Below are 16,787 nucleotides of genomic sequence, written 5' to 3'. Positions count from 1 at the left end.
TGTATTTCCATATACCTTGATTGGCCATTTCTATTAAAAAAAAAAAAAAAAAGTACTTTGAAAAGTGCTACGTTTTCTCTCACTAGCCCCAGCTGACCTCCATCCACCACCACAGCGGAACCCGGCGCAGCGCGCCTCGCTGCCCGCACACCATGGCTACCTGGGCGAGCTGCCAGGGCGCAAGGGGCACCTTCTCATTGATAGCCTATTATTTCTACCCCTTTCACTTGCGATCGCACCAGCGGCTGCCCATTATTGCTGCGTTTAATTAGCCCTCCAGAAAGAGGGGGGCAGCCACCCCACAGGCGGCCAGCCCGCGGACTTCCCCCTCTCCTCAGACCTCCACCGGTCCTCCCTCCTCTGAGCTCTTATTTCTGCCATTTCCAGGCCGAATTGCTCAGGACATGGAGGCAGCAGGAGAGCAGGCACGGCTCGGAACTAACCCCCTCCCCGACTGCCGGCAGTCTCTCCCCTTTTCCCCTTAGCTGCCCCCTCCTGCCCTTCCCTCAGGCGGCCGCACCTCACCCCTCCCGCCGCCGCCTAACTCGCCTTCCCCTCCCGCCCGCCATTGGCCCGCCGTGACGGCAACGGCGCGGCCTCCCAGCCGCGCAGGCGCAGCGCTGCGCGGCTCGCGGGGGTGTCCGTTGCCCCGCCTCGCCCTCGCTTCCCCCCCACCTCACAACGTCTCTCCGCGAGCCATTGAGGGCGTTGTTGTCGGTTGCGCCGACAGCGGCCGGGCCCGGCCCGGCGGAGCGACGGGCAGGCGAGCGCGGACAGGCGCGGGGCAGGAGCCCACGCTGCCCGGCCGAGCTTCCCCGCTGCGGTCTTCGACCCTTTCCCTCCCTTCCCGCCGCCGCTCCCGAGGGCAGTTGCGGCGGGTGTTGCCCATGCAGGGGGCGGCGCGGGGCGCGGCGGCCCGAGGAGGAGACGCCGCCGCGGCTGCAGGCAGTAAGTTGCGGCGGGATTGGGCCGGGTTCAGCTTGGGCCGGGCCGGTGGGGTGTGTTGGAGTCTCTTTCTCCCCTCCCTTCTCTTTTCCGTTTCTCCTGGAGCCGGCGTCGCCCGCCGAGCTCTCCCCGGCTGGCCCAATGGCGGCCTCGGCCCAGGAGGAGACAGTGGAGGGCCGCTTCCCCGTCGCCGAAGGTTGGTGTGTCGGTGCCGCCCAGGGCAGGAAGAGCGGAATTTTAGGGGGAGGGGAAGGAGAGAAGCGGGTGTTACTGCGGTGGGGACGGTGGAATACTGGCGGGAGCCCCTGGTGCCCCCCACGCGAGCCCTGTCCTCCTCCGAGGCAACAGCGCGTGTGGCCGGGTCCTCGCTGCGCGGCTGACCCTGACTCTGCCCGCCCTGGAGCAGCGCACCGGAGGTCACCGCGGCACCCTCCGCCCTCCCCCGGTCCGCCTCGTATTTGCTGCCGCTTGAGTCAAAAAGAGATAAACAAGGGAGGCGAAAGCTCTCCTGTTATGGAGTCGGTCCGGTCACGGGTGCGCTTGGGGGGGAATGACGGTGCATGTTGCCCCTCGGAACCGGGTGCGTAGCCAACAGGTTCGCTGTGAATGCAAGCGGGAGGCTTTCTGCGCGGAGCTGGAACGTGTTCCTGACGGAGCGGTTATACCACAAGTATCTTTGTGCATACATGTATTACTTCCGTCAATACAGTGCTTGTACTGAATTTGCTGCCTTTGGATCGTTATAGAATCGGTGGGATGAGTAGGTGAGCCCTGGATAGAGGTCTTGGTGTTTTCTGCTAGGTATGTTTTGGCACCCAGATGGTACTCCACAGGTTAAATTTTTGGAAGATGATGTTTGTGGTTGATGTACGGTCTTGGTAACGGCTGAAGGACAGACCTATGTGGTTCAGTTTGGTAGGGGATTTTGTTTTTCTTTCCTTTTTTTAATTTCCTCCTAATAAGTACACTGGATAAAATATTGGAGAGTATCCACCAGGGAAAAAGCCTGTATTGACCAGAGGATGGCTGGAGACAAATGTGACCTATTTTCAGATTGAATAGCTTTATTGGTAAGGGTTTAATTTAAGGCCCCTGCCAACTGAAACTATTCTGTGATATGATTCTATGCTGAAACACCTGTGAAGGAGAGCCCTTTACAAAGGTATATGGGCATATAAAAAGCTTTGAGTTTTTGCTTATATGCAGATAGTTTCTTACTGATCATCTTGCTTTCAAGGGCTTATTAAGAGCAGATATGCAAAGAAGTGGTTTCCTTAATGGTACCATTGCAGTTCTGGAGCTGAAGTGTATTATATGGTTTGTAGCCATCTAGCATGAATGAATTGCATGTAAATCTGCTTACGCCTGCCCTCGGTAAGTGCAGTCACTACTTAGTCATATAGGCTGCTTTTTGGGGTTGTTTATTATGGATATATTTAGATCATCAGGCTCTGGGGAAGGACCAGTTTAACGAATCTCAGCAAAATGAATTCTGTATAGAAGTGTTTACAGGCAAATATTTATTAGGTTGGAAATAAGCAGGTCTTGCAAGGCATGCACCATTACAAACTGGGTTAATGAAGGGCTGGGGTTTTTTTGATCGCTGTATATCACAGGAAGTGGGAATTTGGCTGGTGGTTTTGTGCTATTGCAGATCCTTAGAAAGAAGGAATCTTAAATAAACTTGCAAGAGCTAACAGTCATTGCTACAGAATGTAATCAGATTTTACCTTATGGAACATGTTGAAATGTTAATTTAAGTAGGCTAATAGCTTCCCCTTTTACTTCTAGTGCATGAAAACATCCAAATTTAAAGACTTGACCATTCAAGTTAAGGAGGAGAACGTCCAGTCTTGTCTCACATTTTTCCAGAACAGTGTAAATGACCAGGAGAGTGGTAGAATGATTTTTCAAATGTTTGGGAAAAGAAGCTAACCTGAGTGCTGGAGTAATGCCCGAGAGCCCATGTATCATTTAAGACTGCATATTCATCTGGCTTTTTTAAGAGAATCTTTGTGGTCCACACCTGAAGCTTTCAACAAAAACAGGGAAGAGGGAAGATGACATCTTAAGTGGACTTAGTGATAAACTGTTCTGGGGTTATGTGTGGGGTTTTCTGTTTGGCTGTTTTTTTGGTTTTGCACAATTAAGAAGCAAGAAAGCACAGATACTTTTGTACAGGTTATTGCTGCTCTTTGAGTCATCTGGCTGTGCAAACTGATATTCTCATGTGCTGTGGGTGGTTGCATTGTAGATACATAGTCTGCTCTCTGAATATTCTAAACAAATAGCATGTTAAGAGTATGCATGTTAATAGGCTACTGCAGATACTATTCTGCTTATAATAGTCCTCTTCCTTGCACACTGTTCTGACCAACTTGGTCTCTTCTAATGCTCTAACTTGCTGCCTTCAATATCATATTTGGATAATTTTGCAGTCTACATCTTCAGTGTATCAGGGTACTTTTTATTCTACTAGCAACTGTAATGCCAAACCAGTGCTTTTGTCTTGCTTTGCCTGCCTTGCTTTCAAGGGCACAATATCCTGGTGCAGCTAGGTTTTCCTCAGAATCTCTCACGAAATAATGCACTTTTTCTTGGATTTTGTCTGCTTTCAAAATTCCACTGAAATGCTGTAACTGTGTTGATGAACTGTCCATTCCTACTTAATAGTGTTTTCTAATTATGTCTTAAAAATAAGAAATGGATGAGATGTGGTTCAGATTAGGGACACTACCTTTTGTATATCGGGTTGAACTGTAGTTTATTATGAATATAGTAGTATTAAATTTCATGCGCTCTTCACTTTAGTAACCTGTGAGGTTCTGTGCATCTTCTTTGTCACGCTATTTTCAAGCACTGAACTGGAATGCTGCAGCTTCTGTAATAATGTAAAGCAGCTGTAGTTTTAATACGCATAACAGTATTATGTAAGAGCTTAAGAGGATTTGAAAAACTGTATGTTCACTTGCAATTCTGGGATAACTTACCCTGGCAGAGTTCTAGTATATGTAAGTTGATAAGTCACCAATGTTAAAACTGAATGAGGGAAAAGTGCTGTGTATTTTTTTTTTTTTTTTTTTTGTACTTGTGAAATATAAAACAGAACATGTTCACTTTCTGAGAAGCTGAATCTCTCAGTTTACAGTGATCTTCAACAGTGTTGGGACACGAATGCTGCACTGAATTTGACAGCCTGATTGTTACTCTTCATGTATCATTCTGTGTTTTCTGCAGCAGTCTGCTATCTAGTTACTGGCTGGACTTAAACCAGCTTCATTTGAGAGAGATGATAGCCTAGACTTCTATAATTTTAGTTCATGTTGAATCCTGGTGAATTTCAGGTGTCTGCCAGTTCCTAACTGGTATGGATGCTATAGGATTCGGACGCTATAAATGAGGATGAAGTATTGACTGGAGGTTGGAGTCGATATGATTCTTAAGGTTTAAGTAGTTTGTATCCTAAATGGAAAATGTCAGTATCTCAGTGGCAAGTTAAGTCAATTCTGTGCTTAATTTTTATGTTGCCAAATGTACTGCTAAACAAATGAAGTTATCTTGATATCTGAGCTCAGAGATTGTTCTTAAGAAATTTAGTAGACATTATTGCTCGTCATGGGAGGGAGCCCAGCCAGGACAGCTGACCCAAACTAGTCCAAGAGATGTTCCATACTGTAGAATGTCATGCTCAGTTACAGAAACTTGTGGAGAGTTGGCCAGGAGCCACCGATTGCTACTAAGGGACAGGCAAGGCATCAGTTAGCAGGTGCTGAGCAACTGTATTGTGCATCATTTGGGTTTTTTCGTTTGTTCTGTTCTCCTTTCTATCCCCCCCCCCCCCCACCCCATTTCCTTTCATTTTTGTTGTTGTTGAAGTTTTACTTCATTTCAATTATTAAACTGTTCTTACCTCAGCCCATGACTTTTTACCTTTTTTCCCCGATTCTTCTCCCATCCCATGGAGAGGGGGGAAGGAGTGAGTGGCTTCATGGTGCTTAGTTGCTGGCTGGGGTTAAACCATGACATAGGTATTAACAATATGCATACATGTTTGCATCTGTAAACTCATATTTGACCTAGTATTTGATGCTTTCACCTCCCTTGACACAGAATAAGAACATGTTTGTGATTCTGAATTGCCACAGAAAAGACGAAGTTAGGTGTTACAACAGTGGTAACTTATTAAAATGTTAAGCCACACTGAAGTTTTCATTGATTAATGTGGAATGTTTAGGGCTTCTGTTAGTGGTCTCTGCTGCACTGTCTGGCATGAGAAAACAATGTGGTCATGTCAATAAATAGACATTTAAAACAGGCGAAACAATTTTGAGGATTCATGAACATGGAATAGATGAGGTGATTCCTCTAAGAGAGTCCAGATTCGTGGAATAGAAATCAGAGTTGTCTGGTTTTTGTGAAGTTCCTGCAGCAGGTTTTCTGGAAATAAAGGTGTAGTGTTCTGTCTAAAAGATAGTGATACTGTCAGGAATAACAGTAATAATTTTTGTCGGATATGAAAAGTATTTCAGTAGTCAGTTTCATGCCCCTAATTTCTCTTTTGTTGTTTGTTTGGGTTTTTTTTGGGGGGGTGGGGAAGAGTGTCATGATTTAAGCCCCGCCATGCAGCTCTGTCTCTCACTGCCCCCCTTCCTCCCCCCCCACTTCCGGAGGGATGAGGAGGGGAATCGAAAGAATGTAACTCCCACGGGTTAAGATAAGAACAGTCCAGTAACAAACGTATAACACAAACTACTACTGCTACCACCAATAATAATAATAATGATAAGGGAAATAACAAGGGAAGAGAATACAACCGCTCAACACCCGCCGACCGATACCCAGCCCAACCCCAGCAGTGATCTAACCCTTCTGGGAAACTGCCCCCAGTTTATATAGTGGGCATGACCTGCTGTGGTATGGAATACCTCTTTGGTCAGTTTGGGTCAGGTGTCCTGTCTCTGCTTCCTCCTGACTTCCCCTCCTCCCTGGCAGAGCATGAGACTCAGAAAGCCCTTGGTCAGACTAAACATTACTAAGCAGCAACTAAAAACATCAGTGTTATCATTGCTGTTCCCAGGCTGAAAGTCAAAACCACAGCACTGCACCAACTACTAAGAAGGAGAAAAATAACTGCTACTACTGAACCCAGGACAAAGAGTATATTTGTAAGTGAACATTTTTGACTGTTTAAAAATGAGGTTTTGAAGGACTAAATCAAATCCAGTAGCTTTTTGTACTTGTCTGTATTGAAGATGATTTTCACAGAGATGCCAACTGTCTAGTGAGGCTCTGCAACACAGTTCTCATATTTTAGTTTGCTCTTTGCTGGTGTTCTGCAAACCACTCACGACAGCTTTGTAAGCCCATGTGAAAGAGGAAAGCTTAAACTTTCCATGCTTGATGTGACTGTACTAACCTTCAAGAAAATAGAATGGTAGACAGCAATCTATAGGTCTCAGTGTTTGGGAATTTCTTGTCTAAGAAATGTGTATTCTCTAATTGGTGATATCCTGAATCGTGCATTGTAAGTTTGATTTTCCTTGTACATTGGAGCTGCCTCAGAGTCTTGCTCTTAGATCTCAGGTAATGCAGGGTTTCATAATTTTCTGTTACAAAATAACATTAGTAACTTTTATTTCTTCTCAAATCTATAATGCTACCCCTCTCTCCCCCAGCCTTTTGTTTATAGGTTGAGGAGCAATGTTGCATTAAGTTTATTGACCTGACAAATATTTCTGCTGCTGGCTCTTCACTGGAGATCTAGTGTATTGTTTTATTATGGAACTTGTCAGGAACAGGAGAGCTTATGGGGTTTGTAATCAATGAAGGGGAAGATATGTGTGTATGCGTGGTGCAATGTGGTGTGTATGTTCTTCACAGTTCAGTCTTGCAACACTTTGTACCAATTTCTAGCATATTGCCTTTCCCTTATAAAAAAGTGATCAAAAACCCTCTTGGGGAAATCAGTTTGACACACTGGTGAAGGCATCATCATATATAAGAGTGGCTCATATAGTAACAAAGATAGACTGTTTTTAAAGGCTCATAGATTAGGTTGTCGAGGTATTTTACAGTAGGATGTCAGATAAGAATTGATAGGAAATATTGGAAAAATGTGGAAAATTATACTCGCACAGTTTATATACTGAGTTGATATTTGCTTCAGTTTGCTTTCAGATTCTAATGGTCTGTACAAATTGTTTTCAGAGTAAAAAATTGCTTCTGGATCTCTGGTCAGTTTATGTCAAATTTTGGTTTACTATTTCTAAGATGACTAGCAACATAAGTCTTACTCTTACCATATAATTGTGTAGTAAATAAATAATTGCTATAGATGCTTTTACTCATCTGAGAGGAAAGAGTGCAAAAGGAGAAACAGTGAAAATTATTTAATTTGCGTTGTGGATGTGTATAGTGTATGCATCCACTGAACTAGTCATCCTAAACTCCTGTTACAGAAAATGAAAATGTGTGCTCTTAAGAAATGATTAATTTGATCTATTTAGCTATCTGCTTCAGGGTGCAATTTGTTTTATCATTGACTCGTTATCTGTGTTGACTGAATCTCCATTTATCCTGAAGGGAAACAGGACGAGTCCCAGTAAAGATTACTTTAGCTTTCGCCTCTGTTAGCCTGATAATGCAGGGAAGTTTTTAAGTTGATAGTATTGTAGCATTTTGTGGAAATGGGACCTCGAATCTTCATTTTCTAAAGTAAGAAGCTAATACACACATTAAGGTATGATGCTTTAGGCTGGTCTTGTATGTAATGTATAATCTAATAAAAAAATTTGAACAAGATGAATTGCTGAAAGAAAAATTAGTGTTTCTGAAACATCCTGTTTTTCTAAACAGATCCATTAGAGATCTATTCATCCATCCGTGGTTGAGTCACAGTACTGTTGTTAAGCTTCTTAATAGTATGCATGTGATATTACAAAACAGCTTCTGCAGATCTCTGTTACAGAAGCTGTTTGAAGTATTTTGTGACATAGGGTGTTTGAGTGTCTATGGAAGGAATGATCTGTTCTGGAGCTGTTTACTGGCAAATGTTGATACTGCATAAAATGAGCATAAAGGGTGTAGCTGCATTCTGGTATAGTTAGGGAAAATGGCTTTTTTTTTTTTTTAAATGTAATTAGCCACATGGATTAAATGCTGCTAGTGGTTAGTAATCTCACCAAATAGAAAACCCAGTGCTGAAAAATGAACTCATAAAGGACTTGAGATAATGTGAATAAAAAGAAAGGCAGATATTTTTTGTGATATAACTGTCTCTTAAGTGTTTTTCCTCAGGCTGTAGCTCTGCTTGCTGGCAAAGTATGGCTGGTTGAAATTTTGTTGTGTGCTGTAGTTTGCAGCTCCTTCATTTGATAGAAATGGACATCAGGTCAAACTGTAAACTGGATCAATGAAATGATCTGTCATTAAAGCTAGCAGTTTAGAGTGTGATGGTAAGTAGATGTGTTAAATCTGGAAACTTTGAGTAGTCCCATTTATATTTTGCTCCTAAAGTTTTACTGATGTAACTAAGGAAACAGCTGCAAAGAAAGGGTCTTAAAGAGGCTTCAGCTTGAAAACTGGTACCTTGTGAAACTGCACTCTTGGTTGATCCTTAAGTGCTTTCAAAATTCTGCTTTCTTATTCCAGAGAGCAACTAAGAAAAAGAAATTACTTTTCTGAAACGTATTTGTGTTGCAACTGTGATGTTTAAGTAGCATATTTAAATTGTGATCAAGCTTGTATCTATGCACTGTGACAGCTTTGCCTCTATTTCCTACTACTGAACTATTCTTAATTTTGTATGTTCCCTTCAAACTATATGTGGGTGTGAGATCCTTGTGTTTAGCTGTGGGAGATTCATTTCTGAAGTTTTATTTTAAAGCCACAGAATTAAAGGTTAGTTGGTCTGTTATTGTGGAGACTTATGTTAAACCGTTAATGAATCTGTATTAATTTTATTTCTGCTAATGGTGCTGTAACACTAGTGACCATAGTTTATCTTCTGTTTCTGTCAGCTTTTATCCTATTGAGTACTGTATGATCTTTTACTCCATGGCTTAAGTGTAACTGATTTTTGCTGGGATTTTGTGCCACCAATGCTGTTGTGTATTCTGTCATTTAGTGATAAATCAGTTGTTGAGTTTGTACAGATGGTTGAGAATATGCCAAGTGAACAAAATAATTAGTGTAAATCTTTCCTTACTGTTGAGTGTTGTAGTTACTTCAGTTCAGACAAGTTTCATTCTGTTACATCTGGCTGGGTTTACTCTCTCCCTTTTGCTCTGCCTGGGAATGGAACCTTCTTGAATTTAAGAAAGAACAGCAAAGTCAAAATTGACTGGTGCTTTTTTACCTCCATCTTCCTTATCTCTTTCAGTAACATTTTTTTGCCCTGCACTAAAAAAGCTGTCTTGTCTGCAGGTGTTGTTTTTGAATCCAAGACTTAACAGAAAATCTCTCTTAAAGCCATGTCTCCTCAGAGTAAAGGTGTTTCATGATAACTTGGTAAATTCAATTGCATAGGGATCAAGTGTCTGTTTTTTGACACAACTTTAAAGTTGTTTTTTAAATTTAAGTTGATGCTAAATGCTAAACTGGAGTAGTTTAGTATAAGGTATTGAGTATAGAATGCATTATGGGTAAAACAGATTTGTAAGGAGGTATGATGTCCTAATGGCAGTTAAAAAAGTTGTCTTTAAGTGCTCTTTTTTTCTTTTATTTCTTTAGAAGCTGTGAAGAATCTGATTAGCATGCTGTGAAGACAGGAGTTTTATAAAGCGTATTTCTGTGGGGGAGAGTGGTTTTGTTATTTTTGGTTTTTGTTTTTTTCTTTAAATGCTTGCAGTCTTTTTAGGATTGAGACTTGAGTCACACAACCATATGTGGCACAGCTGATTAATATCTCCCCTATTGCTTCATACAGGTTAAGGTTAGGTGGTTTTTGTGTGTACATAGACTATTTTTCATTAGCCTGCATTTTGGGGGTTAGGTCAGTATGACAGAATGTTGTAAAACAATAATAAAAACATTAAATGAAAACATTATGTCAGTGCTCAGTAGTAGTAGAAAAAAAAAAGAGTAACCTCTGTAAAAGGAGTGACAGACTAGGACTTGAACAAGATAGAACAGAAGCTGGGAAGAGAGGAAGCTAAAACTGAGTTGCTTGAGGCAAGGTAAGTAGAGTATGATCTTGTTTTGGAACAGACGGTGAATGAGAAGATGCACAAGTTATCAGGGGATTAAAAACAAGCAAGAGGAAGTGGTTCTTCTCGCACCACATAGTTAAGCTGTTAAACTCCTTGTTGCAGGATGTTCTTGGTACTGAAAATTCGCATGCCTTAATAAAGCACCTGCCCAGTTTCATGCGGGCTGGGGTGGAATCTATCAAGCATTATTAAACACAAAGCCACTGTGCTCTGATGTAAAGAAGGTTTTAAATCTTTTACAGATAAGGAGTTTCATTGTTTATCGTGTTTGCCTTTGTACTGTGTTCTTCCCTGTGCAACCTCTAATGGATAGGAGAGTGTTCGGCATGGGTGTTTAATGTAGCATGTTCTAAACTAGTTTTGTACTTTCTGAAATAAGGATGGGATGGTATTACATGATTCACTGGGAATGGTAGGGGAATCTTTGTAAGATGAGCAGTATGGGATGTGATGGGAAGCAGATAATACCAACCCGTTTTGATTCTGTGGCATCTTCCAGTGAAATGGTTTTTGGAAGACCATCTGAAGCACATAGAGCTTAGTAGCAGAATGAAAGGGTACAGTAACACAAAACCGGGTGAAGTTTTTTAAAGCATGATTGTAATCTTCAAAGAAAAACTCCACAGCCCAATGTTTGCAGTTGTTACACTTACCCTGTTCTTTGTCTAAGTTATGAGGTTTCAGAAGCTGATTGATTTCATTCAAATTTTACAGGGGTGGAGGTCTCAAACTGAATTCCCACGAAGTTAATGGAAGTAGACAGCTGCATAGAGGTTACACCATGGCTCCTGCTGAGAGAAGCAGTAAGGTGAGATTGCTAGACATCAGAGAATCCTCATAGGACCCCCAACCTTGTAATTGAATCCATATGAAACCAGGTTCATTAGTTTCACTGCCTGTGAAATAACTTGTTTAGCAGGGAGTGGTTTTAATCTAATGCTTACATTTTGACATGAGAATAACTAATTTAAGGGTCGGTTTGTTTGCCAGATTCATTTTCAGAGATTTTCTTTCTGAAGTACAGTTTTGAAATGGAAAATACGTGCTAAAGAGCTGTTTTCTGTATTTTGAGTTGGCAGTAAGCCCTCTAATTTTAATATTTCTAACCACTTCGCACTCAAAGTGGGATAAATGGTTAGCTTTTTTGTAGCTACAGATTTTTAAGTAAATCTCAATCTAAGTTAAAGATGCAGGAAAAGTTTTGGGGAAGTTTTGTATGTGAAAAAAAGAAAAAAAATGGCAATGGGACATAAGACCTTAAAAAACAGGTTTGAATATGAATGTTTTATAAGTTGGATCTTGTTTGCTTAAATGCCAAATTAACTGGTAAGAGGGAGTTCAGCATAAGTAAGCTGAACCTTTGAGTTCTCTTCCCTTCCTTCACACTTTTTTCCCCTTCTCCTGACTCATTCTCAGGACTACTGAACATATGCAGCCTACATGCAAACTTTTTATCACCAGTTTTTATAACTCCAGTCAAAATATTTAACAAGACATTTTTGTGTAGCACTAAGAGTACATCCAACCCAAATGTTTCATTTCAGCTTCATAAAGCATAAAGCTTCACAAAGCATAAAGCTTTGTTTGTTATAATTACAGTATTGATTGATAATGCTCAAACTAGAGTAATAAAATTAAGCCTTCTATGTCAGTCTGAGCTTTGCTAAACAAGAAGTTGTTAAAAGGGAGAAAGTATTCAAAACTTTGTATTACTGCTGTTTCATGCTACAACATGAAGGAATATGTCAAAACTAAGTAAATTAAGCATGTTCGTCTTGTCAGTGTTCTGTGTTGACTGGCTGGTTTGTGATGTAGCTGTAAACGTTATGTATTTCAGATTTGCCAGTTTTAACAGTCCTCATAATGCTGACTTTTTCAAGTGTTGCTTGTAAGGTTTCTAACTCAAAAATGTGAAGGCCACTGTTTAAGAGAAATTTTCATTGTTGCACTGTTGTGATTTCAGAAATTTGTTTGTTAACACAATATGGCTTATCAAACCCTTTGCAAAAATCCCTGAAGAATTTCATAAGTAATCTGTAAAAATGTGCCAGTATAACTTTAGGAGAATTACAGGGTAATAATTTTGCTTATTTTTACACAAATGCATCTTATCCTTTCTTTTTAGGTATGCTTGGCAGTGACAATGGGCTATTTATTTGCATCAGATACTCTTATATGAAAAGATCGCACTTCCAAAGAGCTTAAATATTATTTCATCTTCTGAAGCAGAATGGCAGGCTTCAAGCGAGGATACGATGGAAAAATTGCAGGATTGTATGACTTGGATAAAACTTTGGGCAGAGGCCATTTTGCTGTGGTCAAACTTGCTCGGCATGTCTTTACAGGTGAAAAAGTAGCAGTAAAAGTAATTGACAAGACCAAACTAGACACTTTAGCCACTGGACATCTTTTTCAAGAGGTTAGATGCATGAAACTAGTGCAACATCCCAATATAGTACGGCTGTATGAAGTGATTGATACCCAGACTAAGCTTTATCTTATCTTAGAGCTAGGTGATGGAGGAGATATGTTTGATTACATCATGAAACATGAAGAAGGTTTGAACGAGGACCTGGCAAAAAAATATTTTGCTCAAATAGTTCATGCTATATCCTACTGCCATAAACTGCATGTAGTTCACAGAGACTTAAAGCCAGAGAATGTGGTCTTCTTTGAAAAACAAGGACTTGTGAAGTTGACTGATTTTGGATTCAGCAATAAATTTCAGCCTGGAAAGAAGCTCACCACAAGCTGTGGATCTCTTGCATATTCTGCTCCTGAAATTTTGCTTGGGGATGAATATGATGCACCAGCAGTGGGTATGTCCTTTTTGAATTCAACTATTAATCTAAACTTAAGTACTGTGGTGTTGTAGCGCTCTGTTTTCTGTTTCAAGATAATGCCATATGTGAAAGCCAGCTAACTGGCAAGAAATAATTTTATAATCTGGATGAGTTATGGATGAATTAATGTTGGAGCGGCTCCATTCGAACGAGATACTCAAACATTTGCAAAAATGCTTAAAAGTTCTATGTGTATGAAGTGATGCAATCATATGCATTGTAATTAACTTAGCTACTAAGAATGTGAATGCAATGTGTTTTTGTACTTGTTAAGAAGACCCATCTCCTTTTCAGAAAAGTGCCTGTTTCTAATTTAATGTCCATTGTTCCCCCCCATTGCTGCTGAAAAAAACCCCAAACACCCAGAGTGATTTTTCTTTGCTCATTGCAGCTATGTAAGAATGACAGCATGAGTCCAGGCTGCTTATGTCTTCTGGTGCAAGGTGGTGGGAATCAATTTCTAATAAATACTGATTTGTCTAAACCTAATCAGAGGAGAAGATAGGGAGTTAAAGAAGGCTTTAACTCCCCCTTCTCTGCCCTTTTCTTGCCTGAAAACTGAAAGTGGAGAGTGAGTTTCTAGTTGCTCCCAATTGTTTGAAAGGTAGAAGAAATAGTAATGTGTGAATTTGTCTGTATGTTTCTAACTGGAAATTGTGCTAGGCAGACTGCAGATAATTCTCTTGCTCTCTCTGTTAAGTCTTACTGCATATGATATTAGAATTAACTTAGGGTTTTTTCAAATAGTCATAAGCATTGATAAGAGTCACTAGGTAATATTCTGTAGTCATACAGTTTACTCCTATCTGTTGGTTGAGATGGAACTTACCTCTCCAATAAATTCAGTTCCAAATGATGCTTCAGAAATACCTTACTGTAGTCCACATGCCTCTAGATCTTGGGTGCCCAGTATGTGATGCTTACACTGTCTTAACAGCACCCATTCAGGCTCTGACACAGCTCTATGTGTGTTTTGCTATGGTTATAGTAGTAGCTGTGGTGATGGTTTAAATTAAGACTGACTTGTCCATTTTCTTGCCAATCTACTGGAGGCAAACAGTCTGCTAATTTTACATGCTGACAAAGTATTCCTGCAGGCTTAGTGAACTAAAATTCTTGCATTATTTTTAATATAAATATTTTTAGCTAGTAGAACTTGTGGTCTTTGCTTAAACATTTGAATGTTACTTCATGGCTTCTAACTTTGAATAGGTGTTTTACTGTGGGCTACTTTCTCAAGTGTACTATAATTAGGGATTTTAGAGGTTTGTGCTATTAGTGGTTTTGCAAATCCATGGTGATGCTGAAGTGATGCTTGACAAAATGATTTCTATTTAGAGGCCACTGTTAGATGAGTTAGTTCTGGTTTTATTAGTGGCAAATCGGGGATCCTAACTCCTGAATTTCTCTGTGGTGTTCTTTGTCATTTTATGTTGAGAATTTCCTGAAGCATGAGTCCTGAAGCATGCAGTGCTCTCCAGAGCTACCTGAAACAGTACTTTTGTTAAGTATTCTATACAGTGTCTTATGTGAATTATGTTTTGAAAAAGAGTAGCAGTCAGATCTTGAATGCTGAACAAAAACTGAAGTTTTGTAATTGCTGCCCAACTGAAGATACTTGGAATTATGAATAAATTAGACATTTTCAAAGAGGAGAAATTATATCAGTTGCATTTTGGTGCTAATAATATGCAAGGTGTGTATATATAGCCTGAAATTATGGTGAAGCGCTGTGAACTCATTCGGTTGTTGGCTGAATAGGGCTATTAATATTACAGTAATGACTGGCAATGGCAAAGATTTTTTGCAGTTAGGATGAAATTACATTATAGCTGAACCAATCTAAAAGTTCTTGTGAGAAAGGAGGTCATGCTTTCTCCAGTGCAGCTACATGGTCCTGCCCCTTTATGATCATGTGGTCACTTGAAAACCTGCTTGATTTACTAAAATGCCAAATTAAAAAGGATTGCCCTGCTTACACACTGTGCATGTTAAGGTATTTATTAAATATTTTTTAAACCTGTTTTTATTTACCCAACATTGTTGCTGTATTTGCAAAAATTACTGCAAGAAAAACTGATTGAGGTATACGGTGGGTTTTTCTTGCTGAAGATCTTTTCTACAAACATGTCTTCTCTGGTGTCTTATGAATAGTATTAGAATGAGATATGAAGGATACATTTGTTTGCTGCAAAGAGCTGAAATATTCAGGGTCTTACGTTATATGCTTCATAAATATAATGGAAAAGCTTGCTTTATAAAAACATAATTGTTTCAGCCAGTTCAGGGATTAATGTCCCCTTTGTGATGCTACTTTAAAGTTTTCACACTTGAAAAGAGACTATTTAATTTAAGTCTCTCATTTCCTTTTGTGTTAAAGGCTGTAGTTAAAATGAGGCAAGAGGAATATTAGGCAATGATCATACACTCCCAGGGCTTTTGAAAAAGCTGAGTTAGATAATAAGTTCTGTTGCCTGTAGTTTACCATATTTTTTTTCACACTCAATTAAAATTTGTTCTGGTCAGAGGAAAGTGAGAGAACTGTTGTTGCACATAAAGTTCATTTTGTAAATCAAATGGACATATTTTAGATCAGGCTGAGTTCTGTCTAGAACAGTGGTGCAATCCAGTGTACTCCAGCAGTATTCAGAAGTGCGTAACTAGGTGAGAGAGAATAAAGCATGCGTCTGGTAATAATTTTGCTCTACCAGCATCAACAGAGACTGGATCATTAAATGAATAGAAATCACCTCTTTCCTAGGTGATGAAGTTTAATTACAGTTTTTCAGACCAGTTGATTCTTTCAGAGGAGAGCAAATTCTATTTTAACTGCTTGGCATCTCTACAAAGTATTAAGTGCTGTGTGGGCTACAGTGATTCTGGAAGACACTGGCACTTCTGATAGGTTTTTTTATTATAGTCAGATATTCTGTATGTGGTTTTGTAGCTGCATGGAAACATTTGCAGAGTGAATTCATCCTTCTGGGGATGAAAAATGGGCTAATTCAGATTCTAAGATTGTGATTGTTTCTTTAGCAGTTGAGTGCAGGCCTCTAGCAGAGTAATGTAATACACAAATAACATTGTAGGTACCATCACAATTACTTAGCACTGTGATTTGTTGTCACAGCAACACCAAGAGAATGGTGGCAGCATATTCCTCATAAAAGACACGACTAACAAGAATATTGTGGTTACTGTGGCTCAGTGCTATACTGCTGCATTCTACTGCAACTGGCAGTTTGTAGTCTAAATGCAGTTCGCTGCTGCCTCAGTTGCAAAGGCCACCCACTTGGATAACATCCATTGCTTTAGTAGTTAGATGGTGGCTTTCTTGTGCAACCCAGACCCAAGTATCTTGTTAAAGAAAACAGAAGATTTGTCATACATACCTTTTGCTTTCCTGAGATCATTATACTGCTTTTAGACCCACTTTGTCTTTTGTTGGAATGATCACGAATTCTTTTGTTTTCTTTTTGCATCAAATGTTTGCATTCTTACTTGAATATAGTGTGGCTGGAGTGCGTTTTCAAAGCTTCAGCCACATTTATCTGGTGCTTGAGCCTTATCTGGCCTCTGGAGCTAGTTTTGATGTTTCTGTGTGGGTATAGCGTTTTATTCACAAACCGAATGACTAATGTAAGTGTAAATGGTCAGTGTGTATAACAGTAACCTTTTGCACAATAAAAATGCAGAATACAAGATTTTACAGGCTCGAATTAAAAAGATGGTAAAATACTTGCAAACCATATACAGTATTGAATCATTTAGCATACCTGACAGCATTCTT

The 16,787-nt window shown here is 40.1% G+C and overlaps 1 protein-coding gene across 4 annotated transcripts in view; it reads left to right on the top strand.

The window, feature by feature from the left end:
• The first annotated feature begins 402 nt into the window (after positions 1–402).
• Positions 403–16,787, top strand: part of SNRK (SNF related kinase) — a 39,927-nt gene continuing 23,542 nt past the window's right edge. The window contains exons 1-3 of one of the 4 annotated variants that reach the window (XM_065666189.1): positions 403–948; positions 10,869–10,962; positions 12,280–12,973. In XM_065666189.1, coding sequence (XP_065522261.1) covers positions 12,385–12,973 — 589 coding nt within the window. In that variant the 5' untranslated portion in view covers positions 403–948; positions 10,869–10,962; positions 12,280–12,384. Of the gene's footprint in view, positions 949–1,038; positions 1,142–6,054; positions 6,111–10,868; positions 10,963–12,279; positions 12,974–16,787 lie in introns of those variants that run through there. The other 3 variants (XM_065666191.1, XM_065666192.1, XM_065666193.1) reach the window with 3 other exon arrangements.

Source organism: Lathamus discolor, chromosome 2 (genome assembly GCF_037157495.1).
Source record: "Lathamus discolor isolate bLatDis1 chromosome 2, bLatDis1.hap1, whole genome shotgun sequence".
NCBI classification, from domain to species: Eukaryota; Metazoa; Chordata; class Aves; order Psittaciformes; family Psittacidae; genus Lathamus; species Lathamus discolor.
This window is presented reverse-complemented; position numbering and strand designations above follow the sequence as displayed.